The 15,685-nt window shown below is 46.8% G+C and overlaps 2 protein-coding genes across 3 annotated transcripts; both read left to right on the top strand.

The window, feature by feature from the left end:
- The first annotated feature begins 8,756 nt into the window (after window positions 1-8,756).
- On the top strand, window positions 8,757-11,649 carry LOC109746026 (uncharacterized). 2 transcript variants are annotated; one of them, XM_020305141.4, is made up of 3 exons: window positions 8,757-9,027; window positions 10,924-11,185; window positions 11,288-11,649. In XM_020305141.4, exons 1-3 carry the CDS (start codon window positions 8,905-8,907, stop codon window positions 11,344-11,346), a joined length of 444 nt encoding a protein of 147 aa, XP_020160730.1. In that variant the 5' UTR covers window positions 8,757-8,904; the 3' UTR covers window positions 11,347-11,649. The 2 variants fall into 2 exon arrangements, with proteins under 2 accessions (XP_020160730.1, XP_020160729.1); XM_020305140.4 differs by having other exon boundaries at window positions 8,771-9,027; window positions 10,915-11,185.
- Window positions 11,650-12,280: 631 nt separating this feature from the next.
- LOC109746032 (uncharacterized) lies at window positions 12,281-13,713 on the top strand. Its single transcript, XM_020305147.4, has 2 exons — window positions 12,281-12,582; window positions 12,660-13,713. The coding sequence occupies exons 1-2, from the start codon at window positions 12,486-12,488 to the stop codon at window positions 13,532-13,534; spliced, it is 972 nt and encodes a 323-aa protein (XP_020160736.1). The 5' UTR covers window positions 12,281-12,485; the 3' UTR covers window positions 13,535-13,713.
- The last annotated feature ends 1,972 nt before the right edge of the window (window positions 13,714-15,685 follow it).

The following is a 15,685-nucleotide window of genomic DNA, read 5'->3' as shown; positions in this document are numbered from 1 at the left end:
TCTTGACCGCTGTCCAGTGATCCACTCCTGGATTACTTTGGTACCTCCCTGCTAAACTTATAGCAAGGCACACATCAGGTCGGGTACACAGCATTGCATACATGATAGAGCCTATGGCTGAAGCATAGGGAACATCTTTCATCTTCTCTCTATCTTCTGCAGTGGTCGGGCATTGAGTCTTACTCAACTTCACACCTTGTAACACAAGAAAGAACCCTTTCTTTGCTTGATCCATTTTGAACTTCTTCAAAACTTTGTCAAGGTATGTGCTTTGTGAAAGTCCAACTAAGCGTCTTGATCTATCTCTATAGATCTTGATGCCCAATATATAAGCAGCTTCACCGAGGTCCTTCATTGAAAAACTCTTATTCAAGTATCCCTTTATGCTATCCAGAAATTCTATATCATTTCCAATCATCCACATATAATATCAGAAATGCTACAGAGCTCCCACTCACTTTCTTGTAAATACAGGCTTCTCCAAAAGTCTGTATAAAACCAAATGCTTTGATCACACTATCAAAGCGTTTATTCCAACTCCGAGAGGCTTGCACCAGTCCATAAATGGATCGCTGGAGCTTGCACACTTTGTTAGCTCCTTTTGGATCGACAAAACCTTCCGGTTGCATCATATACAACTCTTCTTCAAGAAATCCATTCAGGAATGCAGTTTTGACATCCATTTGCCAAATTTCATAATCATAAAATGCGGCAATTGCTAACATGATTCGGACAGACTTAAGCATCGCTATGGGTGAGAAAGTCTCATCGTAGTCAATCCCTTGAACTTGTCGAAAACCTTTCGCAACAAGTCGAGCTTTATAGACAGTAACATTACCGTCATCGTCAGTCTTCTTCTTGAAGATCCATTTATTCTCAATGGCTTGCCGATCATCGTGCAAGTCAACCAAAGTCCACACTTTGTTCTCATACATGGATCCCATCTCAGATTTCATGGCCTCAAGCCATTTTGCGGAATCTGGGCTCACCATCGCTTCTTCATAGTTCGTAGGTTCGTCATGGTCTAGTAACATAACCTCCAGAACAGGATTACCGTACCACTCTGGTGCGGATCTTACTCTGGTCGACCTACGAGGTTCAGTAACAACTTGATCTAAAGTTTCATGATCATCATCATTAACTTCCTCACTAATTGATGTAGGTGTCACAGAAACCGGTTTCTGTGATGAACTACTTTCCAATAAGGGAGCAGGTACAGTTACCTCATCAAGTTCTACTTTCCTCCCACTCACTTCTTTCGAGAGAAACTCCTTCTCTAGAAAGATTCCAAATTTAGCAACAAAAGTCTTGCCTTTGGATCTGTGATAGAAGATGTACCCAACAGCCTCTTTTGGGTATCCTATGAAGACACATTTTTCCGATTTGGGTTCGAGCTTATCAGGTTGAAGCTTTTTCACATAAGCATCGCAGCCCCAAACTTTAAGAAACGACAACTTTGGTTTCTTGCCAAACCACAGTTCATAAGGCGTCATCTCAACGGATTTCGATGGTGCCCTATTTAACGTGAATGCAGCCGTCTCTAAAGCATAACCCCAAAACGATAGCGGTAAATCAGTAAGAGACATCATAGATCGCACCATATCTAGTAAAGTACGATTACGATGTTCGGACACACCATTACGCTGTGGTGTTCCGGGTGGCATGAGTTGCGAAACTATTCCGCATTGTTTCAAATAAAGACCAAACTCGTAACACAAATATTCTCCTCCACGATCAGATCGTAGAAACTTTATTTTCTTGTTACTATGATTTTCAACTTCACTCTGAAATTCTTTGAACTTTTCAAATGTTTCAGACTTATGTTTCATTAAGTAGATATACCCATATCAGCTTAAATCATTTGTGAAGGTGAGAAAATAACGATACCCGCCGCGAGCCTCAATATTCATCGGACCACATACATCTGTATGTATGATTTCCAACAAATCTGTTGCTCGCTCCATAGTTCCGGAGAACGGCGTTTTAGTCATCTTGCCCATGAGGCACGGTTCACAAGTACCAAGTGATTCATAATCAAGTGGTTCCAAAAGTCCATCAGTATGGAGTTTCTTCATGCGCTTTACACCGATATGACCTAAACGGCAGTGCCACAAATAAGTTGCACTATCATTATCAACTCTGCATCTTTTGGCTTCAATATTATGAATATGTGTATCACTACTATCGAGATTCAACAAAAATAGACCACTCTTCAAGGGTGCATGACCATAAAAGATATTACTCATATAAATAGAACAACAATTATTCTCTGATTTAATTGAATAACCGTCTCGCATCAAACAAGATCTAGATATAATGTTCATGCTCAACGCTGGCACCAAATAACAATTATTCAGGTTTAAAAACTAATCCCGAAGGTAGATATAGAGGTAGCGTGCCGACCGCGATCACATCAACTTTGGAACCATTTCCCACGCGCATCGTCACCTCGTCCTTAGCCAATCTTCGCTTAATCCGTAGTCCCTGTTTCGAGTTGCAAATATTAGCAACAGAACCAGTATCAAATACCCAGGTGCTACTGCGAGCATTAGTAAGGTACACATCAATAACATGTATATCACATATACCTTTGTTCACCTTGCCATCCTTCTTATCCGCCAAATACTTGGGGCAGTTCCGCTTCCAGTGACCAGTCTGTTTGCAGTAGAAGCACTCAGTTTTAGGCTTAGGTCCAGACTTGGGTTTCTTCTCCTGAGCAGCAACTTGTTTGCTGTTCTTCTTGAAGTTCCCCTTCTTCTTCCCTTTGCCCTTTTTCTTGAAACTGGTGGTCTTGTTGACCATCAACACTTGATGCTCCTTCTTGATTTCTACCTCCGCAGCCTTTAGCATTGCGAAGAGCTCGAGAATCGTCTTATCCATCCCTTGCATGTTATAGTTCATCACGAAGCTCTTGTTGCTTGGTGGCAGTGATTGAAGAATTCTGTCAATGACGCTATCATCCGGAAGATTAACTCCCAGTTGAATCAAGTGATTGTTATACCCAGACATTTTGAGTATATGCTCACTGACAGAACTATTCTGCTCCATCTTACAGCTGTAGAACTTATTGGAGACTTCATATCTCTCAATCCGGGCATTTGTTTGAAATATTAACTTCAACTCCTGGAACATCTCATATGCTCCATGACGTTCAAAACGTCGTTGAAGTCCCGGTTCTAAGCCGTAAATCATGGCACACTGAACTATCGAGTAGTCATCAGCTTTGCTCTGCCAGACGTTCATAACATCTGGTGTTGCTCCTGCAGCAGGTCTGGCACCTAGCGGTGCTTCCAGGACGTAATTCTTCTTGTGCAGCAATGAGGATAATCCTCAAGTTACCGACCCAGTCCGTGTAATTGCTACCATCATCTTTCAACTTTGCTTTCTCAAGGAACGCATTAAATTCAACAGAACAACAACACGTGCCATCTATCTACAATCAACATAGACAAGCAAAATACTATCAGGTACTAAGTTCATGATAAATTTAAGTTTAATTAATCATATTACTTAAGAACTCCCACTTAGATAGACATCCCTCTAATCCTCTAAGTGATCACGTGATCCAAATCAACTAAACCATGTCCGATCATCACGTGAGATGGAGTAGTTTCAATGGTGAACATCACTATGTTGATCATATCTACTATATGATTCACGCTCGACCTTTCGGTCTCAGTGTTCCGAGGCCATATCTGTTATATGCTAGGCTCATCAAGTTTAACATGAGTATTCCGCATGTGCAACTGTTTTGCACCCGTTGTATTTGAACGTAGAGCCTATCACACCCGATCATCACGTGGTGTCTTAGCACGAAGAACTTTTGCAACGGTGCATACTCAGGGAGAACACTTATACCTTGATAATTTAGTGAGAGATCATCTTATAATGCCACCGTCAATCAAAGCAAGATAAGATGCATAAAAGATAAACATCACATGCAATCAATATAAGTGATATGACATGGCCATCATCATCTTGTGCTTGTGATCTCCATCTCCGAAGCACCTTCATGATCACCATCGTCACCGGCGCGACACGTTGATCTCCATCGTAGCATCGTTGTCGTCTCGCCAACTTATGCTTCTACGACTACGCTACCGCTTAGTGATAAAGTAAAGCATTACAGGGCGAGTGCATTGCATACAATAAAGCGACAACCATATGGCTCCTGCCATTTGCCGATAACTCGGTTACAAAACATGATCATCTCATACAATAAAATTTAGCATCATGCCTTGACCATATCACATCACAACATGCCCTGCAAAAACAAGTTAGACGTCCTCTACTTTGTTGTTGCAAGTTTTACGTGGCTGCTACGGGCTGAGCAAGAACCGTTCTTACCTACGCATCAAAACCACAACGATAGTTCGTCAAGTTAGTGTTGTTTTAACCTTCTCAAGGACCGGGCGTAGCCACACTCGGTTCAACGAAAGTTGGAGAAACTGACACCCGCCAGCCACCTGTGTGCAAAGCATGTCGGTAGAACCAATCTCGCGTAAGCGTACGCGTAATGTCGGTCCAGGCCGCTTCATCCAACAATACCGCCGAACCAAAGTATGACATGCTGGTAAGCAGTATGACTTGTATCGCCCACAACTCACTTGTGTTCTACTTGTGCATATGACATCTACGCATAAAACCAGGCTCGGATGCCACTGTTGGGGAACGTAGTAATTTCAAAAAAAATCCTACGCACACGCAAGATCATGGTGATGCATAGCAACGAGAGGGGAGAGTGTGTCCACGTACCCTCGTAGACCGAAAGCGGAAGTGTTAGCACAACACGGTTGATGTAGTCGTACGTCTTCACGATCCGGCCGATCAAGTACCGAACGCACGGCACCTCCGAGTTCAGCACACGTTCAGCTCGATGACGTCCCTCGAACTCCGATCCAACCGAGCTTTGAGGGAGAGTTCCGTCAGCACGACGGCGTGGTGACGATGATGATGTTCTACCGACGCAGGGCTTCGCCTAAGCACCGCTACGATATTATCGAGGTGGACTATGGTGGAGGGGGGCACCGCACACGGCTAAAAGATCAATGATCAATTGTTGTGTCTATGGGGTGCCCCCTGCCCCCGTATATAAAGGAGCAAGGGGGGAGAGGCGACCGGCCAGGAGGAGTCCTACTCCCACCGGGAGTAGGACTCCCTCCCTTCCTTGTTGGATTAGGAGAAGGGGGGAAGGAGGAGGGAGAGAGGAAGGAAAGGGGGGCGCCGCCCCCCTCTTTGTCCAATTTGGACTAGAGGGGGAGGGGGCGCGCGGCCTGCCCTGGCCGCCCCTCCTCTTCTCCACTAAGGCCCATGTAGGCCCATTAAACCCCCGGGGGGGTTCCGATAACCCCCGGTACTCCGGTATATATCCGATAACCCCCGGAACCATTCCGGTGTCCGAATATAGTCGTCCAATATATCAATCTTCATGTCTCGACCATTTCGAGACTCCTTGTCATGTCCGTGATCACATCCGGGACTCCGAACTACCTTCGGTACATCGAAACATATAAACTCATAATATAACTGTCATCGAAACTTTAAGCGTGCGGACCCTACGGGTTCGAGAACTATGTAGACATGACCGAGACACGTCTCCGGCCAATAACCAATAGCGGAAACTGGATGCTCATATTGGCTCCCACATATTCTACGAAGATCTTTATCGGTCAAACCGCATAACAACATACGTTGTTCCCTTTGTCATCGGTATGTTACTTGCCCAAGATTCGATCATCGGTATCTCAATACCTAGTTCAATCTCGTTATCGGCAAGTCTCTTTACTCGTTCCATAGTACATCATCCCGCAACTAACTCATTAGTTGCAATGCTTGCAAGGCTTAAGTGATGTGCATTACCGAGTGGGCCCAGAGATACCTCTCCGACAATCGGAGTGACAAATTCTAATATCGAAATACGCCAACCCAACAAGTACCTTTGGAGACACCTGTAGAGCACCTTTATAATCACCCAGTTACGTTGTGACGTTTGGTAGCACACAAAGTGTTCCTCCGGTAAACGGGAGTTGCATGATCTCATAGTCATAGGAACATGTATAAGTCATGAAGAAAGCAATAGCAGAATACTAAACGATCGTGTGCTAAGCTAACGAAATGGGTCAAGTCAATCACATCATTCTCCTAATGATGTGATCCCCTTAATCAAATGACAACTCATGGCAATGGCTAGGAAACATAACCATCTTTGATCAACGAGCTAGTCAAGTAGAGGCATACTAGTGACACTCTGTTTGTTTATGTATTCACACAAGTATTATGTTTCCGGTTAATACAATTCTAGCATGAATAATAAACATTTATCATGATATAAGGAAATAAATAATAACTTTATTATTGCCTCTAGGGCATATTTCCTTTCAGGGACACGCTATCAGATGAGGCATTTGTCAAGCTATCGGTGACGTTGTGGGCAATATGGTGGGCAAGGAGAATAGTGATACATGAAGAGGTCTATCACATGTTCATAGTCCTGCAACTACTCATGAATTCATAAAGAGGTTCATATCGGAGCTCGATATAACTACGCAGAAAGTTGTCTAAGCACCAACTAAAGCAAAGGGTGATAGTAGCAAGACCCAGGGCACCGCTGCAGGGCTTTACAAAAATACATGTTGATTCTAGCACAGCAAGGTCGGGACTGAGAGGATCGGCCGCAGTAGTTTGTCATGATGATGCATGTTTATATCTCGGTATTTCTTCCCTAGTTGTTCAAGGGGTCACTGATGTTGTCACTCTTGAAGCAAATGGCATGCCAGGAAGGAGCATTGTCTTTGGCTAAGGATGTGTTGCTCCAAAATTTCATAATTGCATCGGACTAAAAACAAATTGTGAGGGATATTGACAACGGTATAACCAGTACTTACGGTTGCATCATTCGTGAGATCAACTAGAGGGCAAGGTTGTTCAACTGTAACTTCATTTATGAAGGTCGTGCATCGAATATTGATGCAGATAGGTTTAGCTAAGTTTTCAAGTTCTCTTGATCATGGCAACATCTGCGGCTGATCCATCTCCATGATCCAATCTGTATCCCACTTCATGTGGAATATGATTCATAAAATTTAGCTTTACCCTAAAAATATACTGTCTCACACAAAGTGACATTTTATTTGAGTCCGCATAAAGTGACATAGCCGCATCCGGTGTTGCTTCGTTTGAACTTCACATTATCATTGCAGGAAACGCCATTTACATTTTAAGCTCTTATTATTTACTTTATTTAGTTATTTAGTAGACATATTTAAATCCTCTTTTTACTAGCAATTTTAGTTTATCGTTTACCTAGGACAGTAATAGTATTTGCAGAAGCTTAAGCAGTACTTCACACAACTATGGAACCAAGCGCCTTGTGTGGAGCTGCGGATCCTGGAGACATGTGTTGCTTGAATGCACAATGGCAAGATGCCTATGGGCTCTTGTGGGTGGTGAACTGGCAAGCACCTTTGCAAAACTATGGAACCAAGTGCCAAACATTGGCTATTCTCGATGATGTGACACGCTATCACATGAGGTGTTTGTCAAGCTATCGGTGGCGTTGTGGGCAAGGAGAACAATGATACATGAGGAGGTCTATTATAGTCCTGCAGCTACTCATGAATTCATAAAGGGGGTCATATCGGAGCTCGATATAACTGCATAGGAAGTTGTGAAAGCACCAACTAAAGCAAGGGCGGCAGTAGCAAGACCAAGGGCACCGCCGCAGAGTTTTGCAAAAATACATGTCGATGCTAACATATCAAGGTCGGGACTGAGAGGGTCGACCGCAGCAGTTTGCCGTGACGATGCAGGTTTATATCTCGGTAGCTCTTCCCTAGTTGTTCAAGGGGTCACTAATGTTGTCACGCTTGAAGCAATGGCATGCCAGGAAGAAGCATCGTCTTCTGGCTAAGGATGTGCTGCTCCAAAATTTTATAATTGCATCGGTCTAAAAACTTAAGTGTGAGGGATATTGACAGAGGTATAACCAATAGTTATGGTTGCATCATTCGTGAGATCAACGAGAGTGCAAGGGTGTTCAACTGTAACTTCATTTATGAAGGTCGTGCATCAAATATTGATGTAGATAGGTTTAGCTAAGTTTTCATGTTCTCTTGATCATGGCAGCATCTGCGGTTGACCGATCCCCATGATCCAATCTGTATCCCACTTTATGTGGGATATGATCCATCAAATTTAATTGTACTCCTAAAAAATAATGTCTTGCATAAAGTGACATAGCCGCGCCCGAGTTTGCTTCGTTTCAACTTCACATTATCAAGATAGGCGGAGCCAAGAAAACTAGTAGTGTAGCCATTGCAAGCCCAGTTACTACAGAGCTTTATGGCCGAACTAGGCGAGCCCAAAAGCTTTCTTGGCCCTTCACCACCTGTAAGATCCCCGCGTGTCCGGGCAAACCTGGCCAACTGGGCTCTGCCTAGCAGGCCGGCTTGTTAGCACACGCGCCCCGCCCGTGACGGGCTGGCTCGACACGTGGTTAATCGGGTCATGCCGGGCACGTGGCGCCTAGGGCCGTGCCTGCGTCTGGAGGCTGGGCACGCGTGCCGGCATGGCACGGCTCATTTTTTATAGGCCAATAGACCGAATAATATGTGGGTTGACGGCTAAATATGCCGATGGGCCGGCCCGTTTAATTGTAGTGCCGTGCCTGGGCCCGGGTAGTTAGCGTGCCTGCCTGGGCCGGGCCGGGCAGTGCCGGGCGGGCCGGCCCATCTGGCCAGGTTTGTGCCCGGGCGACGAAACCGAAGCTCGGCTTTGGAAATCTGGGGAAGGCGACGAACAATCCGAGGAGCTCCGCCTCTTCTTCTCCCCCACCCCCCACTGGCGACGGCGACGGAGGAGAGGCGAGGGTGAAAATTTCCCACCAACCGGAGCGCGTGCCTGCCGATGGAGGTCTCAGCCAGGCTCCGCCCGCCGCCCTCGACGACGGCGCCTCCCCGCCGCGGCGGAGGGTCCCTGGGGCGGCTGCTCCCTTCGGCCCGGCCCGCCGCCCGCGCGGTCTCCGCCAAGGTGCGGTGCCCTCTCCATACCCTCGGTGCTTCCCTCCTCCCCTATCTTGTGGGTTGCGGGGGACGTTAAGCGTGTAGGCCCCAAGCTTCCCTCCCGGTTGCTGCTTCTGGAGGCAGCTGCTTGTGGAGGTGGATGGAATTCTGACGATTTGGTGCGTTCTGTTGAGCTTCTGCCCCCTATTTTTTCACTGATTTCTTAGTGGAAAGGAGGGTGAAGAAGGTAGGCAGGGCTTGTATGTTCCATAGGTTTAGCACTTAGCTAGCTAGGAGTATACTCTAAGGAAGGGGGGGATTCTGAATTTGTGGCCTCTGATAATGAGGCCAAGTTACAGAAGTGAGCACGACAGCACCAGTAAGCTTTTGCGGTGACCATGGACGAATAGGCTAGAAGTTAGTGCATTCCATCATATGCACTGCACTTTCCGAAATGGTTAAAATGCCTGCCAAGAAAAATTCCTGCCTTACGTGCTGGCCCTGGTTGCCAGGAAAAATTGGTGCCTATGCAGTATGCACCCCTACGAAATGATCTTTGTATGTGTATCGACAGGATGGAACGAGAATCGATCGAAGCTGTTTTGATACCAAGTTATGAGCATGAGCTATGTGTCTGGTGCTTATTCAGATAACTATGTTTGTTTGTCAATTGGTCGAGCGTTGTCAAATCATATTGACGAAAGAGCAAGCGTCTGTTCCCTTTAATGATAGAATCTTATGCACATATGCAGTGCTATGAAATATGATAGCTATTCTGGTAAGAGGGATAAGTAGGTTGTAGCATTGAAAACATGACGATGTGGGTGAGTTAGCAGCACGTATAGATCTGGAATTATCCAGGTGGAAATGGAATCACGTCTGCGTTTGGGTGTGAGACAAAAACTAGAATGTCTTGTGAGCATGGCCCATTTCAACCTGGCTGATCTTCTGTTTTCGCAAGTTTCTCTTACAGACAAACAAGTTTATCCAGCATGTAAGTACCATTCAGTGGCAACCAACATTAATTGTTGGTGCGTAAGTATATATAGGATGCAACCTTCTCTTTAAAGGATCTAACTGTTATTTGCGGTTTTGGAACTCAGTGTGTTGTTATTATGCCAGGCTAATCTGGACCCATTTTGTCATCCTGTACGGTAGCGAATACTGCTTAACTTCTTGTCTTCACCCTAAGCACTGGGAGAGCAACAACAACAGCATCCTTTTGGGTGCGAAACAAAGCTATAATGCCTTGTGCGCATGGCCCATTTCCACCTAGTTGATCTCCTATTTTCAGAAGTTCCTCTTATAGAAAAGTGTGTCCGGCATGTAAGTATTATTCAGTAGTGACAACCAACATTAGTTGTTGGTGCGGAAGTATATATAGGATGCAACCTTATCCTGAAAGGATCTAATCTATTATGTGTGGTTTTGGAAGCCAAGCTGTTTTTGTTATGTCGGGCTAATCTGGACCCATTTCTGTTGTCTTCTACGGTAGCGAATAATGCTTAACTTCTTGTCTTCACCCTAGCTAGACCTTGTTACCTATAATACTCCACACTGAAAACACTGGGAGAGCAACAACAACAGCATCCTTTTCTAGATAATTCCACCCAGCTCTGTTGGTTAAATATTCATAGTGAGTGTCCTCCATTCCAGCATCAGTCTACTAACAATCTACTTACTGGAGCCAGGAAGTTGGATTAATAGCTCTCAGCCTCTTACTTCCATATGGGGGTTGATTTTCCTCTTACTTCATTCGTCTCGGTTCTGTTGCGTGATGTGGCCTCACTAGCTAAGTGTTGATTTTCCTCTTACTTCATTCGTCTCTGTTCTGTTGCATGATGTGGCCCGACTAGCTAAGTGACATCCAATCTGATAGTAGCAGTTCATGTTAAGAGATTTACAAATTTTCTAGCCAATGCAGATCAGGGCAAGTGCAATTAATGACCTGCAGAGAAGCAAGAGTAGCCTCGAAGCACTGTTCTGCTACGACAAAGCTGTTCCAGAGGAGAATATTGGGAAACCAGCCGGCCTAGATTTGGAAAAGAAGGAGGTTGGGAAGAATCCTCCATGCGTGCGCTGCGAAACTAAAGGCGCCGTGCTGTGCGCAACCTGTGCTGGCTCAGGCTTGTACGTCGACTCGATAATGGAGAGCCAAGGAATCATCGTAAAGGTCAGATGCCTAGGTAAGCAAGCTTGACAACCATTTCTGATGTCTGCAGTGATCTGTGTGCATTTTATATACTGCTAATATGGATGATACATTGTTTGTTGTGCGATTGCTGTAGGTTGTGGAGGAACTGGAAGCATCATGTGCTCCACGTGCGGAGGCCGTGGGCACACCTGAATTGTTTGTTGATGTCTCTCACAAACAAGGCAATGAAATTCAAGTGGCATCCTCTTGGTGCACGTCCATCATCGGCCAGGACTCGAGCAGTAATCTGTATGCATTTTACTGACGATTCATAGTTGGACGATGGTCGGGGTTTCTGACTAGCAAGGATATTCAGAGCATACTGCGGACAATTTCACTGTACTAAAGGATACGGTGCCGAGTCCGGTGTTGTACCTTGAGTCTGTCTACTTGTGGTAGAGCGTGTTGACATTGTTTTGCTTTTGTATCAAAAATTGTTTCAGTTGTGACACTTTACTGATCCCAACTGTTTGACATGCGTGCTCGTTCATGCATAGGACTCTTTGTTTCGCTGAATCTGATAAAGCGCTTTATGCTACAGTGAAACAAGAGCAGCCGGCACACATTACTTGCTAAGATGTACTAGCACTAAGCATGAACTTTGTGCAAATATCGGTACACCGCCATTGCCTAGGATGAATGATCGCAATTCGACAAGATTCACAAGTTAGAATCAACCTCAAGAACCCGACCAAATCGACAAATTAGAATCTCAGGAACCCCAAGATCACCTGAAGAACAGAGAAACCACTCATACGCAAGCATGCATTTGAAGTATCTGCGAATTCGCCAACTCAAAGATAGGCAACATCAAAATTTGAAAAGTTCGAATAGCAGGTCAAATCGTGCATGGTCGAAAATTATACCTACCCCATTATACACTCAACACTCAATCAAGAAAGAAAAAGAGAGAAACCCACCCAATATATGCTTCCCTTGAGGCTTGGACCAACCTCTGCTGCAAATCCACATGGATTTTCCCCAACCCCGGCCGAAAACCAAGCAAGGAATAATACTTCACTTTGTTGGGGGTTTGCGTCGCCGACCGACGCCGGGAGAAACACCAACGAGCAGAGGAAAATATCACTTGCCCGCCAAGCCAAGCCATGTCTCATCCTTCCAAGAATCTATTCTTCTCCTCCTCCTCCTCCTCTCATGGCTCCTGAGTCCTGACTATATATACATCTCCACGGCAAAAGGCGACCGGCATCACTCGCCATCACCATCACCGCAAGCATTCGTTCATCGGGTTTGTTGTTTGGGAGATCGAGAAGGAGGTGCCGGCAGCAGCCATGGACAGGGCCATCAACCGCACCTACGAGGAGTACACCCCCGTCGTCGAGTGGAGCCACTCCGCCGACGCCAGCTTCGTCAAGATCACCGTCCCAGGCAAGCAACCATTATCCATGAACTGATTACGATGCATGCAGATGCAGGCGCTGATGAGGGTTGGTTCTTGGCTACAGGGTTCAAGAGGGAGGAGATCCGGGTGCTGGTGGACAACCACGGGCACCTGCGCACGCGCGGCGAGCGGCCGGTGGAGGGCGGCAGGTGGAGCCGCTTCCAGAAGGACCTGCAGCTCCCCTCCGACTGCAACGTCGACGGCATCCGCGCCAAGTTCGAGAACGAGGCGCTCACCATCACGCTCCCCAAGAAGCACCCTTCGCCCCCGCAGCAGGCCGTGCCCGTGCCGCCGGTGATGCCGGCGCCGGCGCCGGCGACGCCCAAGCCCGAGCCCAGGAGGCCCTACGTGGCGCCGTCCCAGAAGCCGCCGGCGGCGTTCCCCGAGCCCGCGAGGCCGGCCGCCACGGCGCCGCCCCCTGTCGTTCCTTCTCAGAAGCCCTTCGCTGACCGCAGGCCCTCGCTGCCCCGGAAGTCGGCGGACATTCCCGCGCCGGCAAGGCCGGCACCTCCCGTGCCCGCACCGGCGCCGGAGGAGGAGACCCTGAACAAGCACAACGGAGCCGCGAGGCCCGAGCTGCCCGCCTTCCCGAAGCCGACCGGGGAGTGGGTGAGGGAGGAGGCCAAGAAGCCGCAAGAGGAGGCCATGGCGAGGAAGCCGCAGGAGGCGGCCGAGGAGGAGGAGAAGCGGAGGATGGAGAGGGAGGCGAGAGGGAAGATGGAGGAGGACAGGAAGATGGCGGAGGAGAGGGAGACGGAGAGGATGATGGACATGGCGCGGCGGAGGAGGCCCGCGCCCGCCAACCGCGGGCTGCTGGTGAACGTGGCGGTGGCGGCGCTGGTGCTCGTCGGGATCACGGTGTACGTGTGGCGCAACCTGAGCGCCGCTGCCTCCGGCGGCGGGGACGCCGGAGCCGGGAGCTACGGCGACGAGATGTGAACTGTGATCGATCGACATCGAGCATGCAGCAGCTGGTGCGAAGCATTTGAGGCGTGAGACGAGACGGCTGGGTGAAAGTTCATGCGTGTGGGCAGGTGGTGGTCAATGGAGACATGGTTTGTTACAGATTACAGAGACATGGTTGCTCGATCAAACTTGATGAAATAAAATGTTATGCACGTACGCGCCTTTAATTTTCTACTGATATGTTCTTGAACGCGTCGAGGTTGATTTGTTCTACAAGCACGTAGGAGTATGACTTTAAAACTCTTTACGCATGCAGACTACAAATTTTATCAAGTGCACGCGCATATACGTGAAATGCACTAGTGGATATGGGAGAACATTTACGTAGCTAATTTAACTTTTGGGATACTTAACCAAGTCTCGGTCGATGCTCTATATTCATGGGATCTTACTTTGGGTTCTGTGCAAAATTATTTTTTAGTTTTTCTTATTTCTTTCTTACACGTTATATCACCTGACTTAGACTGGATTAAGACTTAGCCACACCCTTTACTTTTATGGATAAGGTAGGTACGTGTTGATTTTTATTTTTTTGTGAATAAGGTACATGTTAGACTTAACAGTGAAAAAACTTGTGCAAGTTTGCATGTGTAGATAGAGAAAAACTAGTACTCCCTCCGTTCCAAAATGAATGTTGTGGTTTTAGAAACTTATTTTGAAGCGGAGGGGTAACATCGTGGTGAGAAAAAGTGACTTAAATGAAAAGAAATCCAGACAACTTACAAAGGACAGTCCCTTTATTTTCGCAAACCTTTGACGATGATCGTAATTCCCATCAATTAGATGGGAATTCAAACTATACTGTAAAAAAAGTGGAATTCACATCGACCAAGAAACCTACATGTGCATACCCATGAAAGGGATCAGGGGCGTGTCGTTACCGTCGATGGTTCCGTGCTTGATTTGGGAGAAAAGTTAGAGGAGCAAGGCAGGTATTTTGGTTGTTTGGGAGAGAGGTTCCCTCCATTCTTTCTTATGTGCATGCGCTTTACTCCATCATTTTCTCTGTGTTGCTTCTTCTCCACAACTAACAATGGCGAGCTCGTTTGGGGTTTGGGTCGAGTATGCTAAGATGAAAGGTTTGGACATGAACATGTTGGTGAGTAAGGGTACCTAGTAGAATGGTGCTTTGCAGGCACACCCCCACCATATCACCTATATGAGTGCCTAGGGACTCAAAGGAGATAAGGATAGATGCACCATGACAAGTACCTTGTGGTTGTGGGAGATTGATTAGTGCATTGTGTATCAAGTTTTACTTATTGCTTTTGCACCGTAGAGCTGGGATTTTCTGCATTTACCGCAGTCGCTTGCCTGTTTTTGTCTGATTTCACTAGACCTCCAGAATTAGGAGATTTGGAGCATTATTTAGGGGGAAACTTAATTTTGGTTGAAAATATGTTGGGATGTCAGGGGAACCTTCCATACGAAGAGAAGAACACCTAGGAAGAAACCTCGCCTGGTTCGGAAGTTCCAGAAGAGAAGACGACTACCATCGAAGTGGGTAGATTCGACATCCTACCACATTATCTGGAGGCGCCACTTCGGTATACAAACCTAAGAAACAGAATCCAGCCTCAAGGCTATGCACCACATGAGCCGACGAATCTACCACGCAGGCGACCAGACCCGACACCAACAACATCGAGGCGCTCTCTGGACCGCTGATCCGACTTCCACACCTGCCCCGAGGGCACGCGCATGCCTAGCTGATGGTGACTCTACATGATGACACAAACCACCAATGTCAGATAGAACCGGACCTCCAAGGTGACACCCCCATGGGGGATGATGGAAATTTTGCCACCTCTGACCAAAGACAAAAACTTGGGTTTTCACCCAGAGAGTTCAAGATCCAAATGACAAGGGAGGTGAAGGGGCTTCCTGATGAGGCCTCCAAAGAGGGTAACGACATCCTAGGACGATGTTGTCGTCGTCATCGACCAAGATTGGTGCTAGGCTTTCGCCTGGAGTTCACCAAGCCCATGTTGTTGCATCATCATGTCTAACCATCCACCCTAGCCATAGTAGGAATGTGCCACATGCAACTCGCCACTGCCAACATGCACCACCATGGCCGACAGACCACCACAACACCACATTATGCCATGGCTATCCCGAACC

Source organism: Aegilops tauschii, chromosome 4 (assembly GCF_002575655.3).
Source record: "Aegilops tauschii subsp. strangulata cultivar AL8/78 chromosome 4, Aet v6.0, whole genome shotgun sequence".
NCBI classification, from domain to species: Eukaryota; Viridiplantae; Streptophyta; class Magnoliopsida; order Poales; family Poaceae; genus Aegilops; species Aegilops tauschii.
This window is presented reverse-complemented; position numbering and strand designations above follow the sequence as displayed.

Bases quoted from the DNA above. Each gene is read 5' to 3' on its own strand.
- LOC109746026 (XM_020305140.4), top strand. From the start codon at position 8,905: ATGGAGGTCTCAGCCAGGCTCCGCCCGCCGCCCTCGACGACGGCGCCT. The intron at 9,028-10,914 runs GTGCGGTGCCCT...CAAATTTTCTAG, and splicing joins CCCGCGCGGTCTCCGCCAAG to CCAATGCAGATCAGGGCAAG. The intron at 11,186-11,287 runs GTAAGCAAGCTT...CGATTGCTGTAG, and splicing joins CGTAAAGGTCAGATGCCTAG to GTTGTGGAGGAACTGGAAGC.
- LOC109746032 (XM_020305147.4), top strand. From the start codon at position 12,486: ATGGACAGGGCCATCAACCGCACCTACGAGGAGTACACCCCCGTCGTC. The intron at 12,583-12,659 runs GCAAGCAACCAT...TCTTGGCTACAG, and splicing joins CGTCAAGATCACCGTCCCAG to GGTTCAAGAGGGAGGAGATC.